The 19,095-nt window shown below is 39.3% G+C and overlaps 1 protein-coding gene across 1 annotated transcript in view; it reads right to left on the bottom strand.

Annotated features, from left to right (window-relative positions):
* LOC148946382 (uncharacterized) overlaps nucleotides 1–19,095 on the bottom strand; it is a 184,819-nt gene that overhangs the window by 144,121 nt on the left and 21,603 nt on the right. Inside the window, exons 2-3 of the mRNA XM_089098426.1 lie at nucleotides 17,940–18,114; nucleotides 16,174–16,343 (exon numbers count right to left, since the gene is read on the bottom strand). Of these exons, the coding sequence (XP_088954552.1) occupies nucleotides 16,174–16,343; nucleotides 17,940–18,009 (240 nt within the window). The 5' untranslated portion in view covers nucleotides 18,010–18,114. The remainder of the gene's footprint in view (nucleotides 1–16,173; nucleotides 16,344–17,939; nucleotides 18,115–19,095) is intronic.

Below are 19,095 nucleotides of genomic sequence, written 5' to 3'. Positions count from 1 at the left end.
ATTTAGAGGTTGATTTAAGCAGGTTGATTTTTAAGCTGTTGACATTATTAAGAAGTTGATTTTGATTTAAATAGGTTTGAAAAATTAAAGGTAATATGTTTATTGATCGAAGAATAACGGATAATTATTTGTAAATGGCATAAGAAATATAAGAATGGTCATAAAAGTGAAAGGGGCTGCGCGTGCAGCGGCAGGCACGTGCGCATAAATTTTTCGATGCACTCTATTTTAACAACTTGCACTCTTTTTGACTCTGAATTGCACTCTCTTTTGGCGTCGGCAACAGCGTTGCCAACAAGGTACAACTGCACCGTCTTGGTACAATTTAGAGGTCCTGGTACAGTGCAGTACATTTAGAAATTTTTGGTATAGTAAGATTTTCCGATACATTTAGATTTATTTGTTCTTTTTTGACTCAAATATCTGTCCCAAGTTTCATTTTATTGAAAAGTTTCTTATTGTTGTGGCAAATTTTTAACCTGCTGTTCCGATGATACAAATTACTTTCTTGCGCTACAATCTTAATCGGAAAACTGGTGCAGTTTATTTCAAAGTGTTGGCAACACTGTCGTAACAGAAGAAGGATAGTGTCGATAGTGTTGATGCCAATATTTTCTGTCTTCAAGAAACGTTCATAAAACCATATATGAGTAATAAGTTTTTTAATTACAAGGTGTAAAGAAGTGACATATTGGATAAAGATAGTGGAGACTTCATCATTGGAGTCAAGAATCAACTCACTCACACTCCTCTCTATTTTAATCATTATGATCTTTGCGAGATGGGCGTGGTTGAATGTAAGTTATATACTTACAACCCCACGCCCACCACCACGCCCCCCATAGCCCGCAGGGCAAGGGTGTAAGTTATGCCCTGGGGGTATATAAGGTTTTTATTGAAAGTGTTGTCGTAGGGACTTAAAAAAGGGCTCATTCGATTGGAAATTGAAATGGCTAGTGCCCTTTTTAATAGTCTAAAGTGATTAGAAGGCAACAAACACCCCTTCCACACCCACCATTTCCCCAAACACAGCCAATAAAAAATTTGAGATAGCCATTTTGTTCCACGCAGTTCAAAGTTCAGGAAATTATGCCTTTGAGCAGGACACTCCCCCCACAGTCTTCAGGGTAAGGGTTATAAGTTATGCCCTGGGGGTATATAAGATTTTTATTGACATCTTTGTCATAGAAACTTGAAAAAGGGCTCATTCGATTGGAAATTCAAAGGGCTAGTGCCCTTTTTAATAGTCGAAAGTGATTTGAGGGCAACTAACCCCCTCTCACGCCCACCTTTTCTCCAAACACATCCAATCAAAAGTTTTAGATAGCTATTTTATTCAACGTAGTTGAAAGTTTTGGAAATTAGGTCTTTAAGGATGACACTCCCCCCCCCCCCCCAGCCCTCAGAGCAAGGGTTAAGTTATGCCCTGGGGGCGTATAAGGTTTTTATTGAAAGCGCTGTCATAAAATCTTCAAAAGGGCTCATTCAATTAGAAATTTAAAGGGCTAGTGCTTTTTTTAATAGTTGAAAGTGAATGGAGACCGTCTAACGCCCCTCTCACGCCCACCATTTTCCCAAACACATCCAATCAAAATTTTTAGATATCCCTTTTGTCAACGTAGTTGAAACTTATTGAAATTAGGTCTTTTAGGATTATAACCCCCTCAGAGCAAGGTTTGTAAGTTATGCCCTGGGGGCATATAAAGTTTATATAGAAAGTTGTTGTAGAAATTTCAAAAGGGCTCATTTGATTGGAAATTGAAATTGCCCTTTTTAGTAGTCGAAAGTGAGTGGAGAGTAATGAAACCCCCTCTTACGCCCACCATTTCCCCAAACACATTCAATCAAAGTGTAGAGATAGCCATTTTGGTCAACGTAGTTGAAAGTTTTGGAAATTATGTATTTAAGGACGGCAAATCCCCCAAGGCCCAAGGGCAAAGGTTGTAAGTTATGCCTTGGGGGCATATAAGGTTTTTATAGATAAGTTGTCATAAAACTTCAAAAGGGATCATTAAATTGGAAATTGAGAGGGCTAGTGCCCTTTTTAATAGTCAAAAGTGATTGGAGGATAACTAACCCCCTCTCACGCCCACCATTCCTCCAGACACATCCAATCACAATTTTCAGATAGCCATTTTGTTTAACGTAGTAGAAAGTTCTGGAAGTTAGGTCTTTCAGAATGACACCCCCCCAGCCCTCAGGGCAAGGGTTGTAAGTTATGCCCTGGGGCATATAAGGTTTTTTATAGAAGGCGTTGTTGTAGAAACTTCAAAAAAGGCTCATTCGATTGGAAATTCAAAGGGATAGTGCCCTTTTTAAAAGTCAAAGGTGATTAGAGGGCAACTAACCCCCCTATCACGCCCATCTTTTCCCCAAACACATCTAATCGAAATTTCGAGATAGCCATTTTATTCAACGTATGCCTAGTTTTAAGTTCTGGAAATTAGGTCTTTAAGGATTACAACCCCCCCCCCCACACCCCGCCGGGGAAGGGTGGTATATTATGCCGGGGGGGCCTCTAAGGTTTTGTAGAACGTTTTGTCATAGAAACTTCCACGCCCACCATTTCCCCAAAAACATCCAATAAAGATTTTGAGATTGCCATTTTGTTCCACGCAGTTCAAAGTTCAGGAAATTATGCCTTTAAGCAGGACACTCCCCCATAGTCTTCAAGGCAGGGGTTATAAGTTATGCCCTGGGGGCAAATAAGGTTTTTATTGAAATTTTTGTCATAGAAACTTGAAAAAGGGCTCATTCGAATGAAAATTCAAAGGGCTAGTGCCCTTTTTAATAGTCGAAAGTGATTTAAGGGTAACTAACCCTCTCTCTTGCCCACCTTTTCCCCAAACACATCCAATCAAAATTTTTAGATAGCCATTTTATTCAACGTAGTTGAAAGTTTTGGAAATTAGGTCTTTAAGGATAAAAACACCTCCCCCCCCCCACAGCCGTCAGGGCACGGGGTGGAAGTTATGCCCTGGGGGCATATAAGGTTTTTATTGAAAGCGTTGTTGTAGAAACTTCAAAAGGGCTCATTCAATTGGACATTTAAAGGGCTAGTGCCTTTTTTAATAGTTGAAAGTGATTAGAGACCGACTAACGCCCCTCATGCCCACCATTTTCCCAAACACATCCAATCAAAATTTTGAGATATCCATTTAGTTCAACGTAGTTGAAAGTTCTTGAAATTAGGTCTTTTAGGATTATAACCCCCTCAAAGTCCTCAGTGCAAGGGTTGTAAGTTATGCCCTGGGGGTATATAAGGTTTTTATAGATAGAGTTGTCGTAAAACTTCAAAAGGGGCACATTCAATTGGAAATTGAGAGGGCTAGTGCCCTTTGTAATAGTCGAAAGTTTTTGGAGGATAACTAACCCCCCTCTCACGCCCACCATTCCTCCAAACACATTCAATCAAAATTTTCAGATAGCCATTTTGTTCAACGTAGTTGAAAATTCTGTAAATTAGTTCTGGAAATTAGGTCTTTGAGGATGACACCCCCCCCCACAGCCCTCAGGGCAAGGGTTGTAAGTTATGCCCTGGGGGCATATAAGGTTTTTATAGAACGCCTTGCCGTAGAAATTTCAAAAAAGGGCTCATTCGATTGGAAATTGAAATGGCTAGTGCCCTTTTTAACAGTCGAAAGTGATTGGAAGGCAACAAACACCCTTTCCACGCCCACCATTTCCCCAAACACATCCAATAAAATTTTGAGATAGCCGTTTTGTTCCACGCAGTTCAAAGTTCAGGAAATTATGCCTTTGAGCAGGACACTCCCCCCCCTCCCCCCACCCCCACAGTCTTCAGGGTAAGGGTTATAAGTTATGCCCTGGGGGCATATAAAGTTTTTATTGAAAGCTTTGTCATAGAAACTTGAAAAAGGGCTCATTTGATTGGAAATTCGAAGGGCTATTGCCCTTTTTAATGGTCGAAAGTGATTTGAGGGCAACTAACCCCCTCTCACGCCCACCTTTTCCCAAAGTACATCCAATCAAAAGTTTTAGTTAGCCATTTTGTTCAACGTAGTTGAAAGTTTTGGAAATTAGGTCTTTAAGGATGACAACCCCTCCCCCCACAACCCTCAGGACAAGGGTTAAGTTATGCCCTGGGGGCGTAACTTGAAAGTGAGTGGAGAGTAATTAAACCTCCTCTTACGCCCACCATTTCCCCAAACACATTCAATCAAAGTGTAGAGATAGCCATTTTCGTCAACGTAGTTGAAAGTTCTGGAAATTATGTATTTAAGGACGGCAAATCCCCCAAAGCCCAAGGGCAAAGGTTGTAACTTATCCCCTTGGGGCATATAAGGTTTTTATAGATAGAGTTGTCATAAAACTTCAAAAGGGCTCATTAAATTGGAAATTGAGAGGGCTAGTGCCCTTTTTAATAGTCGAAAGTGCTTGGAGGATAACTAATCCCCTCTCACGCCCACCATTCCTCCAGACACATCCAATCAAAATTTTCAGCTAGCCATTTTGTTTAACGTAGTAGAAAGTTCTGGAAATTAGGTCTTTGAGAATGACATCCCCCCCAGCCCTCATGGCAAGGTTTGGAAGTTATGCCCTGTGGCATATAAGGTTTTTTTTATAGAAGGCTTTGTCGTAGAAACTTCAAAAAAGGATCATTCGATTGGAAATTCAAAGGGATAGTGCCCTTTTTAATAGTCGAAAGCGATTGGAGGGCAACTAACCCCCCTATCACGCCCATCTTTTCCTCAAACACATCCAATAAAAATTTCGAGATAGCCATTTTATTCAACGTAGTTTTAAGTTCTGGAAATTAGGTCTTTGAGGATGACACCCCCCCACAGCCCTCAGGGCAAGGGTTGTAAGTTATGCCCTGGGGGCATATAAGGTTTTGTAGAACGTTTTGTCATAGAAACTTCCACGCCCACCATTTCCCCAAAAACATCCAATAAAGATTTTGAGATAGCCATTTTGTTCCACGCAGTTCAAAGTTCAGGAAATTATACCTTTGAGCAGGACACTCCCCCCACAGTCTTGAAGCTGAAAACAATTTTGTTGCACTTCATTTAAGCAGAAGATCTATTTTGCAAGGTTTCACTTTGATAACACACAGTTTTTTAAATGTCATCAAAGGTCAGGACCCTCAAGAGGGAGAAAGAGTGGAGGAAAACAATTCCTCTACGCAGTTTCCTCAGTGGAGGAAACTTTAAGAAGGGCTCATTCGATTTGAAATTCAAAGGGCTAGTACCCTTTTTAATATACTAAAGTGATTTGAGGGCAACTAGCCCCCTTCTCACGCCCACCTTTTCCCCAAACACATCCAATAGCCATTTTATTCAACATAGTTGAAGGTTTTGGAAATTAGGTCTTCAAAGATGACAACCCCTCCCCCCCCCCCCACAGCTCTCAGGGCAAGGGTTGTAAGTTATGCCCTGGGGGCATATAAAGTTTTTATTGACAGCGTTGTCGTAGAAACTTCAAAAGGGCTCATTCAATTGGAAATTGAAATGGCTAGTGCCCTTTATAATAGTTGAAAGTGATTGGAAGGCAACAAACACCCCTTCCACGCCCACCATTTTCTCAGGGCAATGGTTGTAAGTTATGCCCTGGGGGCATATAAAGTTTTTATTGACAGCGTTGTCGTAGAAACTTCAAAAGGGCTCATTCAATTAGAAATTGAAATGGCTAGTGCCCTGTATAATACTTGAAAGTGATTGGAAGGCAACAAACACCCCTTCCACGCCCACCATTTCCCCAAAGACATCCAATAAAGATTTTGAGATTGCCATTTTGTTCCACGCAGTTCAAAGTTCAGGAAATTATGCCTTTAAGCAGGACACTCCCCCATAGTCTTCAGGGCAAGGGTTATAAGTTATGCCCTGGGGGCAAATAAGGTTTTTATTGAAATTTTTGTCATAGAAACTTGAAAAAGGGCTCATTCGATTGGAAATTCAAAGGGCTCCCCTCCACAGTCTTCAGGGCAAGGGTTATAAGTTATGCCCTGGAGGCATATAAGGTTTTTATTGAAGTCTTTGTCATAGAAACTTGAAAAAGGGCTCATTCTATTAGAAATTCAAAGGGCTAGTGCCCTTTTTAATAGTCCAAAGTGATTGGAAGGCAACTAACCCACCTCTCATGCCCACCTTTTCTCCAAACACGTCTAATTAAAATTTTGAGATAGCCATTTTATTCAACGTAGTTTTAAGTTCTGGAAATTAGGTCTTTGAGGATGACAACCCCCTCCCCCCACAGCCCTCAGGGCAAGGGTTGTAAGTTACGCCCTGGGGGCATTTAAGGTTTTTATAGAACACATGGTCGTAGAAACTTCAAAAAGGGCTCATTCGATTGGAAATTGAAATGGCTAGTGCCCTTTTTGATAGTCGAAAGTGATTGGAAGGCAACAAACACCCCTTCCCACGCCCACCTTTTCCCCAAACACGTCTAATTAAAATTTCGAGATAGCCATTTTATTCAACGTTGTTTTAAGTTCTGGAAATTAGGTATTTAAGGATGACACCCCCCCCCCCTCCCAGCCCGAAGGGCCAGGGTTGTAACTCATGCCCTGGGGGCATATCATGTTTTAATAGAAAGCAATGCTTTAGAAACTTCAAAAAAGACACATTCAATTGGAAATTGAAAGGGATAGTGCCCGTTTTAATATTCAAAAGTGATGGGGAGACAACAAACAACTCTTTCACGCCCATCATCTACCCAACCACATCAACTCAACAATATGAGGTACCCATTTTGTTCCACGCAGTTCAAATTTAAGGAAATTATACCTTTGAGCAGGATACTCCCTCCACAGTCTTCAAGCTGAAAACAATTTTGTTGCACTTCATTTAAGCAGAAGATCTATTTTGCAAGGTTTCACTTTGATAACACACAGTTTTTTAAATGTCATCAAAGGTCAGGACCCTCAAGAGGGAGAAAGAGTGGAGGAAAACAATTCCTCTACGCAGTTTCCTCAGTGGAGGAAACTTTAAAAAGGGCTCATTCGATTTGAAATTCAAAGGGCTAGTACCCTTTTTAATATACTAAAGTGATTTGAGGGCAACTAGCCCCCTTCTCACGCCCACCTTTTCCCCAAACACATCCAATAGCCATTTTATTCAACATAGTTGAAGGTTTTGGAAATTAGGTCTTCAAAGATGACAACCCCTCCCCCCCCCCACAGCTCTCAGGGCAAGGGTTGTAAGTTATACCCTGGGGGCATATGAAGTTTTTATTGAAAGCGGAGTCGTAGAAACTTCAAAAGGGCTCATTCAATTGGAAATTGAAATGGCTATTGCCCTTTTTAATAGTCGAAAGGAATTGGAAGGCAACTAACACCCCTTCCACGCCCACCATTTTCTCAGGGCAAGGGTTGTAAGTTATGCCCTGGGGGCATATGAAGTTTTTATTGAAAGCGTAGTCGTAGAAACTTCAAAAGGGCTCATTCAATTGGAAATTGAAATGGCTATTGCCCTTTTTAATAGTCGAAAGGGATTGGAAGGCAACTAACACCCCTTCCACGCCCACCATTTCCCCAAAAACATCCAATAAAGATTTGGAGATTGCCATTTTGTTCCACGCAGTTCAAAGTTCAGGAAATTATGCCTTTAAGCAGGAAACTCCCCCATAGTCTTCAGGGCAAGGGTTATAAGTTATGCCCTGGGGGCAAATAAGGTTTTTATTGAAATTTTTGTCATAGAAACTTGAAAAAGGGCTCATTCGATTGGAAATTCAAAGGGCTCCCCTCCACAGTCTTCAGGGCAAGGGTTATAAGTTATGCCCTGGAGGCATATAAGGTTTTTATTGAAGTCTTTGTCATAGAAACTTGAAAAAGGGCTCATTCTATTAGAAATTCAAAGGGCTAGTGCCCTTTTTAATAGTCCAAAGTGATTGGAAGGCAACTAACCCACCTCTCATGCCCACCTTTTCTCCAAACACGTCTAATTAAAATTTTGAGATAGCCATTTTATTCAACGTAGTTTTAAGTTCTGGAAATTAGGTCTTTGAGGATGACAACCCCCTCCCCCCACAGCTCTCAGGGCAAGGGTTGTAAGTTACGCCCTGGAGGCATTTAAGGTTTTTATAGAACACATGGTCGTAGAAACTTCAAAAAGGGCTCATTCGATTGGAAATTGAAATGGCTAGTGCCCTTTTTGATAGTCGAAAGTGATTGGAAGGCAACAAACACCCCTTCCCACGCCCACCTTTTCCCCAAACACGTCTAATTAAAATTTCGAGATAGCCATTTTATCAAATTTTTATCCGTTTTATCCGTAGTTTTAAGTTCTGGAAATTTGGTATTTGAGTATGACACCCCCCCCCCCCCACAGCCCTCAGGGAAAGGGTTGTAAGTTATGTCTTGGGGGCATATAAGGTTCTTATAAAATGCAATGTTGTAGAAACTTCAAAAAGGGCTCATTCGATTGAAAATTGAAATGGCTAGTGCCCTTTTTAATATACGAAAGTGATTGGAAGGCAACAAACACCCCTTTCACGCCCACCATTTCCCCAAACACATCCAATAAAAATTTTGAGATAGCCAATTTGTCCCCCGCAGTTCAAAGTTCAGGAAATTATACCTTTGAGCAGGAGACTTCCCCCACAATCTTCAGGGCAAGAGTTTATAAGTTACGTCCTGAGAGCATATAAGGCTTTTATTGAAATCTTTGTCACATAAACTTGAAAAGGGGCTCATTCAATTTGAAATTCAAAGGCTAGTGCCCTTTTTGATAGTCGAAAGTGATTTGAAGGCAACCAACCCCCCTCGCACACCCACCTTTCCCCCTAACACATCCATTCAAAAATTTTGTTCAACGTAGCTGAGAGTTTGGAAATTAGGTCTTTGAGGATGATAAACCCCTCCCCCCCCACAGCCCTCAGGGCCAGGTGGGGACGTTATGCCCTGGGGGCAGATAAGGTTCTTATAGAAAGCGTTGTCGTAGAAACTTCAAAAGGGCTCTTTCAATTGGAAATTGAAAGGGCTATTGCCTTTTTTAATAGTTGAAAGTGATTGGAGACCGACTAACGCCCCTCTCACAACCACCATTTTCCTAAACACATCCAATCAAATTTTGAAAATTTTTTCCAAAAATTTTTTGAGACATCCATTTTGTTCAACGTAGTTGAAAGTTCTTGAAATTAAGTCTTTTAGGATTATAACCCCCTCAGAGCCCTCAGTGCAAGGGTTATAAGTTATGCCCTGGGGGCATATAAAGTTTATAAAGAAAGTTGTTGTAAAAATTTCAAAAAGGGCTCATTTGATTGGAAATTGAAATTGCCCTTTTTAATAGTCGAAATTGAGTGGAGAGTAATTAAACCCCCTCTTACGCCCACCATTTCCCCAAATACATTCAGTCAAAGTTTAGAGATAGCCATTTTGTTCAACGTAGTTGAAAGTTCTGGAAATTATGTATTTAAGGATGACAAATCCCCCAGAGCCCAAGGGCAAAGGTTCTAAGTTATGCCCTGGGGGATATAAGGTTTTTATAGAAAGAGTTGTCGTAAAACTTCAAAAGGGGCTCATTCAATTGGAAATTGAGAGGTGTAGTGCCCTTTTTAATAGTCGAAAGTGATTGGAGGGTAACTAACCCCCCTCTCACGCTCACAATTCCTCCAAACACATCCAGTCAAAATTGTCAGATAGCCATTTTGTTCAACATGGTTGAAAATTCTGGAAATTAGATCTTCGAGAATGACACACCCCCCCACCAGCCCTCAGGACAAGGGTTGTAAGTTATGTCCTGGAGGCATATAAGATTTTTATTGAAAGGTTTGTCGTAGAAACTTCAAAATTGCTCATTTGATTGGAAATTGGAAGGGCTAGTGCCATTTTTAATAGTTGAAATTCATTGGAGAGCGACTACCGCCCCTCTCACGCCCACCATTTCCCCAAACACATCCAATCAAGATTTTGAGACAGCCATTTTGTTTAACGCAGTTGAAATTTCTGGAAATTAGGTCTTAGAGGATGGCAACCATCCTCACAGCCCTTAGGGTAAGGATTGTAATTTGTGCCCTGGAGGCATATAAGGTGTTTATAGGAAGCGTTCTAGTTACAAAAAGGGCTCATTCGATTGGAAATCGAAAGGTCTAGTACCTTTTTTAGTAGTCGAAAGTGATTGGAAGGCTTGACATTTTTATGGTAAAGATCGATGTGGATATAATGTATTATTTTTTGGTGTTGTTGTTGTTTAGACCAGGGCACTTTGTATCGAAGGGATTGTCGTGGGAACTTCGAAAAGGGCTCATTCGATTTAAAATAGAAAGGGCCGATGCCCTTTTTAATAGTCGAAAGTGATTGGAGGGCAACTAATCCGCCTCCCACGCCCACCTTCCCATTTGCCCATCAAGGAGGCACACTTGTGCCTCTTTAAAGAGGCGACCCACCACAATGTTAAGCGATTTCCGGTCCTAGAAGTCGCAGAGAGATGGCGGTGATTGCATTTTGTAGCCCAAGCTCAAACTAAGAAACGTGCAAAATTTCATCTTCCTCCGACTTTCACGGGGTAAACTGGGCCGGAAGTTTCGACCCTCCCACCACAGCCCCCCTTTAACGTTGTCCGATTGGGCTAAAATTTAGAGGTTAAGCTTTCCTAGGGCCCGGGAGCTTATCCTCGAAATTACAGCTAAATCCGATCACTCCTTCCCTGTTTTCCAAAAACCAGATATAGCCACTTAATGTTCATTTCTCTTTTTTTTATTAGCCACGCCTACAGGCCAGAGTTGGCAACGGATCCGGGTGAATGAGGAATCATTGGAAGCGGAATTTGACCTGTTAGAGCCTTTTGATATTTTCAGACCGAAAAAATTATCCCCCGAATTTACATTTACGAAAAACCTCGTTTTCCTACAAGAGCCCATGTTAAATTTTCCCACCACAGCCCCCCTTTAACGTTGTCCGATCGGGAATGTAGTGGAGTGAAATGTAGAGGATAAGCTTTCCTGGGGCCTGGGAGCTTATCCTCGAAATTTCAGCTCAATCCGATCACTCCTTCCCTGTTTTCCAAAAACCAAATATCAAGTTTTGTGGTTATTTGCTTGCGTCAAAAATAGATTCCACACACTAAAAATACAAGACCAATTGTGTCTTATTATACAGTGGTCGATACTCCTGACTGTCAGGCGGAAGACCCGGGTTCGATTCCCTGTCAGAGGAAATTTTTATATACTGAATTTAAAGTTTAAAAAAGAAACTCAGTTTCTTTTTTAAATTATTTGAAAAAAAAACTATGGTTTCTAAAGAGTTAAAGAGGCTGAGTTACAAGGTCGAACCTTAAAACGTACAGGGATTAGGAGGCACAGTTGGAGGGCTGTTAAAACGTACAGGGATTAGGAGGCACAGTCGGGGGGCTGCCGCCCCCCAAACCCCCGCTTCCGTATATGAAAGGGGCTGTGCCCTCCTCAACGCCTCGCTCTTTACGCTAAAGTTTTTATTGTTAAAAAAAAAGAGTTGTGAGAAAGTCAAACTTTAGCGTAAAGAGCGAGGCGTTGAGGAGGGCACAGCCCCTTTCATATACGGAAGCGGGTGTTTGGGGGGAGGCAGCCCCCCAACTGTACCTCCTAATCCCTGTACGTTTTAAGGTTCGAACTTGTGACTCAGCCTCTTTAACTCTTTAGAAAACGTAGTTTTTTTCAAATAATTATGTTTAAAAACTAAATGTTGACTTAAGATTAAATCAAAATGCACTGTGTTAATGCTAATTCCCAATAAGGCATCTCAGCAGTATTCCAAGTACAACTGAGGGTATTATGTTCAAACTTTCGGGGTTACTTCTGCTCTTAAAATTTAACCACATCAAAATGGCGTAAGTGTATCCAAGCTATCATAGAAAGTAAACATATTTTTTTTCAATTGGTGTCAAGTTTTCCATTTCAGGTCAACTAGAGGAGGTATGAAACTAAATCAAAAACTACTATTTGTGTCCAGATTTTTAAAAGGGTGAATGTTGTTAAAAATTGCTGAAAATTTTTCTCCAGCATACAAATAGCAGGGCAAACTATAAAGTCTTAAAAAAACGAAATATATAAAGTAGTATTTTCTTTTTCCCTGAAAAGACCATGTCAATATAAAAGGAACAGAAATTAATTAAAAGAACTTTTTCCACAAAATAAATTTTTCAAAGAAAAGTAAAGAACTCCATTAAACAAAAAATGAGCAAAAATAAAATAAGATAATCTACCAAGCGTGAAACTACCACAAATCAGCATCGATAAATAAATGAAACCTGAAACGAACAGATACTACAATAAATAAACGAGTCAAACTCAAAACGAGCAGAAATTAACATAAGTTGGGCTCAAAACGAGCAGAAATTAACATGAGTAGGGCTCAAAACCCCTATGCCTTCCCAAGGCCAGAACATAATTTGCACTTTACGGAAAAAAATACAAATGAATGTTCATTGTCAGTTTAATATACATTTACTGATATTTAGTAATCAAAATGTTAATATTATTTGATTTATTAAAGTTATAAAAGTAAAAATATTTATATTTTTTCAGTAAACGGCAAATTTTGTTCTGGCATTGGGAAGGCATAAGGGTTTCGAGCCCAATTTATGTTAATTTCCGCTCGTTTTGAGTTCGAGTCGGTTATTTATTGTAATTTCTGTTTTTTTTGGGTTTCATTTATTTATCGATTCTGATTTTTGGTTGTTTAACGCTTGGTAGTTTATTTGATTTTATTTTTGCTCATTTTTTGTTTAATGGAGTTCTTATTTTTTTTTGAAAAACTTATTTTGTGGAAAAAGTTTTTTTTAATTAATTTACAACAAGAATCAATATATTCAACCCTACCACGTACTGTGTGCTGGGGCCTGGCTTCAAAATTGGCTACATAGTTTTTCTCTCTTAACTAGCATATTGGCATTTCTGGCCACTGAAACAATCTGGAAGAATTTGTATTTTTCCAATGGTGGTTTTATTGAACCTATGGTGACACCATGACATTAAGAAGAGGTTCACTTTGCCTGCAGTTACAGGATAAGGGACAATGAGAATCAATATATACAAGCTTATCTTGTAGCCATGCCAGGGCCTAGCTTGAAAAACCGAACTTTCGAAGGAAAGTTCAGTTTGGCTAGCCGATACTTACCTCATACGTTGGTACATCTATTAAAATAAGCTGTCTTTGGTTTTGCAATGTAGGAACGGGGCCGAGACACCACAATTCCGGCGAAAACAAAACTTTCCACAGCGATCCAATCCCTCTCCATAACTAATTCAGGCTAATTTCTATTTTGAACTAAATCCCTTATAATTCCTTAATTCTCAATGAGTGAGGAGGAGGGAGGGATTCTTTCTACCAACGTATGAGGTAAGTATCGGCTAGCCAAACTGAACTTTCCTTTGAAAGTTTGGTTTTGGCGTCTCCATTACCTCATACGTTGGTACATCTATTAACAAAAGCTTAGATTCCAACCGATTGATGGTGGGTTCATAAATCAACTAATGTAAAATATTAGTTTTAAACTCCAATATTCAAATGTATAAACTATAAAACTGTCTGAACCGCAACAAAATGTTGAGCATCGGTTTGATCTTCTATTTCATGAAGATAGTGTTGTCTGGCAGAAGACTCCGAAGACCAGCCACCAGTACTCATTATATCAGCTAGTGGTACTGATTTTGATCGCGCCCGTGACGTCGTCATGGATCTTGTGTCATGTGCTTTCCTTTTTCCACACTCTTCTTTTGCTGCCTCCTATGCCATAGTTATGGCCTGCCTTATCCGAGAAGAAATGGTCCCAGCTGCCACCTCTCGTGGTGCTGTTTTAGAAAAAGGAATGAAGAACCTTTTTCTCCCTTTTCTGACCCCCACGTTAGCTGTTCGCTGTGCGTAGGCCGGTAGTATTCTCACTGGACCCAAACGCTGGATCTACATCTAGCGCGGGAAGAAGAATAGGAGAAGGTATCTCATGAGGCTTCACGGTTTCGGGTCTAAACGAAGGGAGAAACCTGGGAGTTACTGAATTATCCGAAAATTGTGCTGTACTGAAAGACAAGGCATGTATTTCACTCCTTCGACGACCAGATGCGATGGCAGTAATAAATGCCGTCTTTAGAGTAGCATCCTTCATATCAATATTCCACAAGTCAAGAAATCGTGAAGTTCTAAATACGTTAGAACAAGGCCACGACCCCAGGCAAGAATATCATGTTGTGTCCGCGGTGACTCGTGCCAAAATTCTGTACTATTTTCGTCAAACAAGTATCTTTGCTGATATCTGTTCCAGTAGCCAGAGCTAGCGTTCTGCATATTGTTGCTTTACAACCTTCTATCGTTGATGGTGCGAAGTTTCGACCAGTATTTAGATATATCATGAATTCTGCAACTGTCTGAGTTCTGGTTGCGAGAGGATTAATCTTCCTTTCACTACACCAACTTACGAACACTTGCCATTTTTCATTGAACAATTCAATGGTAGATCGTCGCTGGACCGGGCAATTGCAAGGGCAGATTCTTTAGAAAAACCTCTCTTTTCGTGTCCACGCTCGATATCTTCCAGCAGTGTAAAAATAGATTCCTTAGTGCTGGGTGGGGAAGTCGACCCTACTGGAGGAGATCTGACTAATCTCCGAGGGGTATAGGCAAGTCTACTAACAGGTTGAGAAGATTCGTGTACCAAGCTTGGCGAGGCCGTCGCGGAGCAATTAGCATTATTTCGGCAGTTCACAGACTTTCGAACCTTCTCCAGAACCTTTCCCAGATCAGGGCAAATGGAGGGAAGGCATAGCTGTGTTTGTTCGACCAATCGTGGACAAGGGCATCTGCGCCGATCGCAAGTGAATCTGGAACTGGTGAGAAATATACGTCGATCTTCCGGTTCAATCAATTCATAAATAGATAGACTTCTAGCAGTCCATACTCTTTTGACAGGGCTCCGACGAAACTCTCGTTGAGACTTCATCCCGTGGGCAGACCTTTTTCTTCTCGTGACAGTGTGCCGGCTACTAGATTGAGTTACCCGGCGATGTGTCTTGTCCTCAAGTGAACGTTCAGGGCCATCGTAATCTCGAAGAGCTTTATGGGTTCCTCCTCTAGGGAGAAAGAACGGGTTCCGCCCTCTTTGTATATGTAATTGACTACAGTCAAGTTGTCCGTCGCTATTATGACTACCTGGTTTCTTAGCTCTTCAGCAAAGGCTTTGATTGTGTTGGCTACGGCTCTCATCTCGAGGCAATTTATATGAAGAGATTTCTCTTCTGGAGACCAAGTCTCCAAAGTGTCTTGATGTGGGTCTTCTAGATAGTCACCTCCCCCGTAGGTTGAGCTGTCGGTGAATATTGTTTTGGAAACAATAGGGAACTTGAGAGGAAGGCCTTGACTCAGCCAATCAATTTTGCGTCGACACCGGTCACCCCTTAATGGTCCAGCCTGAGATTTGGCTCATATTTGTGATGGCCCCTTTCCGCAAAGAGACTTGATGTTCCCTTAGACTAACGGGAGAAAATTCAGAACAGAATCATCAGAATTTTCAGACATCTTTAAAACACATTTATGCTTGTGTTTTTCACAAATTTTCTAACACACTTTTCCCTGCAGGTGGTTTTACAGAAGAGGGATTGAGTGGAAAATCGTCCCGGGCGCAGAAATTTTAGAAGTACAAATTTAAAATGAATAATCTAAAATTTATAATCATTTTGTGGTTTTCAAATCGTATTATTTTACAGCTATAGACCACTAAACCAGACCCCTTAACCCTTTTCTGAATTTTCTAAATATGACTCTTTTCTTAAAGTTGATTGGTTTCACTTATAGCCAGAACACTCCAACAAAGTTATTTTTATAAATCTGAAGTAAATGAGGCAATGCCCCCAAAATGTCCCTGGAATTACATACTTGCGTAAAACTTGAGTTTCTTGTTTATTTTTAAATTCCAATGGTACTTATTAACCGCTTCTAGCTGTATATTTTGGACAAATCATTCTAGAGACAAACGCAAAACTTTGACTTCAAATGAACAATATTAATTATTTATTATTGTTTGAATGTATTGTTTAAGTAAATCAATATCAAATAGCCAAAAGCTTGTCCAAGCAAAAACATGAAAACTTTCATCTATAACCACAAAACTGTTTGTCGAACACCTACGCATTGGAAAAAGCTAAAAAAAAACCTCCATTTTAAAATTAAATCCCCTTTGTCCTATTTCTATCCCATAAAATATTATCCAATACATTTGATTCTACAAAAATCAAACATTTGAGATGTACCTTTATTGTCAGAACATGCGAGTCCTGATTCCTGGGTATCATATTCAAATTTGCAAGGTCCTGAAATGCTGGGTAAAGTAGGCAAAGATACATCTTCACGTTTTGGAGAAAAAAATGGTTTGGAATGTGAAACAGCATATCACTGTTACCTGGCAAAGCATCATCAGCTTCTAAAAAAAAATTTAGTCAAATAAAATTAATCTAAAATTAATCAAATAGACACATATGACATTAAACTATAAAGCTTACTAAACAAATCAAACTGCTTTTCCTTTTAATTACGTTAAGAATAAAAATATACATGTATATTCAATGTTGTATTTACCTTGAATATACATATCTAAATAAAATCAGAGGCATATGCAGGTTTTTTCACCAATCGTTTTTAAATCTGCTTTTTATAAAGCAAAATAAAAGCCCTGAAACATTCAATAAAATTCATGGGAATTCATTCAAATAGAAGGTCCTGGATAAGGGTTAATCAATAATAATATATTGAATAAAAAGAAAAATTGAATAATTAAATATGGCAAAAAATAAAAAAATTTAATCCCAGAAATAAAGAAAGTTTTTGACACAATTAAAAGTACCCTAAATTACAATCAACTGAAGTTTTCTGCATCAAGTAGATTATTTCCAAAAACATAAAAAACAAAATGTAGTCTTCCAAAATTAAGCAGTCAAATCCAACTAACTTTATCCCTTTCTTAAATGTCTTATAACTTGCTATACCTATCTGAATTCAACATTAGTTATGTTATAAAATGAAAAAAATCTTACTGCCCCATAATTACTCCCTCTTTAATGGTAATAATTTTGTTCATCATACCTACATACAAGAAAGAGCAAGAGAAAATTCTTCTGCCAGTTGCTTAGTTGTCTACCCCAACTTAAAAATTTTGGCAAAAAAATTTAGTCTATATACATTTTGTGTCACAAAACGGTTCTAAGCGTTTACCTCCCCCACCAAAAGATACCCCCCCACCCCGCGAAAAATACCCTCCTGAAAATATCTCCTCGCAGAACATGCCCCCGCGGAAAATTGGGTCCTCCAAACTTGAGAATTTTATTTGAGTTGTTTTTTTTTTTAGAAGTGCTGACGAAAAGAAAAAAAAACAAATTTACACACTATAAGTAACTTAAAAACTTGGAAAAAAAAACGCAAATACATTTTTGTTGAAGACTTCCACATGAACTTCTGCAATTTCTGGCAGTAGCAGGTGCCAAATTAAAAAAAAAAGTGTGTGAAAAATCATCAAAATTAGGCTAAAAACATATGGCACCAAAAAGGCTTTGGGAACCAAAAACTTCTTATTGTTTAAGTTTTTACGGACGAATGCGTTGTCAATTTCTACAAGTAAGTTATTCTTATCTTCCACGTGTAAAACTACAACAAATCACCATCAATAAATAAATGAAACCCAAAACAAACAGAAATTACAGTAGATAACCTTGTCAAGCTCAAAACGAAAAATTAAAATGAGTAGGGCTGACAGCCCCCATGTCTCCTCAAGACCAGAACATAATTGGCACTTTATTTATTGCACTTTTCCAGGGGAGGTGGGGCTGAATGCCGGCCACCCACAAAACAACCACTTTTATCACCCCTCAACTCTTAATGGTTAAATCCAAGTGTATACACAGTTACTTTTTTTCTTTACTAAGGACCACTTAATGAGTAAGAAGGATAAAAAGTAAAAATTATTTTCTAAGGCAAAGCAGCTTTTCCTTTATTCTGTAACAGAGAATTAAACTATACGACTTACCTTTTTTAACAAAAGAACCCTCAGAAGCAGTGATCAGCTCAGCAATTTTCAAAATTTGAGGCAAGTCCATAAAAGACCATGAAATGGAGTCAATGGTAATTTATGAGAAGTATAATACTATCAACACTTGGATATGGCAATCAGATTTTAGTCAGGAGATTAGAGTCAAAAGTCCCTGAAAATACCAAAGCTGTAATGACTAAAAATGACTTTAAAGCACTGCAAAACCAATTTTTACCTTAGTACAGTTGAAAGCAAAGGTTACACTCCTTCAGCAGTTAAAAGCATTAGAATTGTGATTAGTCTTCTTCTTCTTCTTTTTTAAGAAGAGGGTATTTAAACTCAAACACTGTAATTCGTGTCTCACTCTATTTGAAGTTTATTTTTGGATTTTAGGTAATGGTAAACTTTCATGGTAAAAAGTAAAATATGGCTGCTAGTTGATTGTCAGCTGTTACAGCTACTACCTGTATTCAGTTTGCAAATTTACTAAGGTGAAAACTACTAGTTTGGAAAACTTGGTTTAGCTACTGAAATTAAAGCTTTATTCATAGTTTTAATGCTTAAAACCATAAAGTGGACAGGCCTATTATGTATTTCCAACAGTCTATACCTAACTGTTCCTACTTATAAGGCTTCAAAAATATGTGACAATAGATCTAAAATTAGATTCCAAAAGCCCTTGAGCCCAGCTGCTTTTTTCTTGGGCCCTGGCACATGGCAGGCTTTTATATATGGATTCTCATTCTTGTTTGTCTTCTAACCGTAGACAATTTGAGCCTGTTCTTGATAGCATGATAGTTCAACATTCAACACAGCTTTGGCACAGCTGCCCTGAGAAAAATAGAAACGTTTTCTTAAAGTTGTAGCCTATTTAGATTATTCCTGTGGTCAGAAATGTCAATTTGCCAGTTTAAAGAAGAAAAATTATGTAGCCGATTTGGCGTCGCCATTACCTCATACGTTGGTACATCTATTAACAAAAGCTTTCTTCGGTTTTGCAATGCAAAGACGGGGTCAAGACACCACAATTCCACCGAAAACAAACGTTTCCACAGCGATCCAGTCCCTCTCCATAACTAATTCATGCCATGTTTCTATTTTGTGGTGTAAGGGTCACAAGGATAGACACTAGCCAAGGTAGTTCTTGGTTTTA

The sequence above is a fragment of the Artemia sp. Qi Xiang Cuo genome, chromosome 12 (assembly GCF_049724085.1).
Source record: "Artemia sp. Qi Xiang Cuo chromosome 12, ASM4972408v1, whole genome shotgun sequence".
In the NCBI taxonomy this organism is placed as follows: Eukaryota; Metazoa; Arthropoda; class Branchiopoda; order Anostraca; family Artemiidae; genus Artemia; species Artemia sp. Qi Xiang Cuo.
The sequence above is the reverse complement of the archived record's forward strand: the minus strand, read 5'-3'. Positions and strand labels throughout refer to the sequence as shown.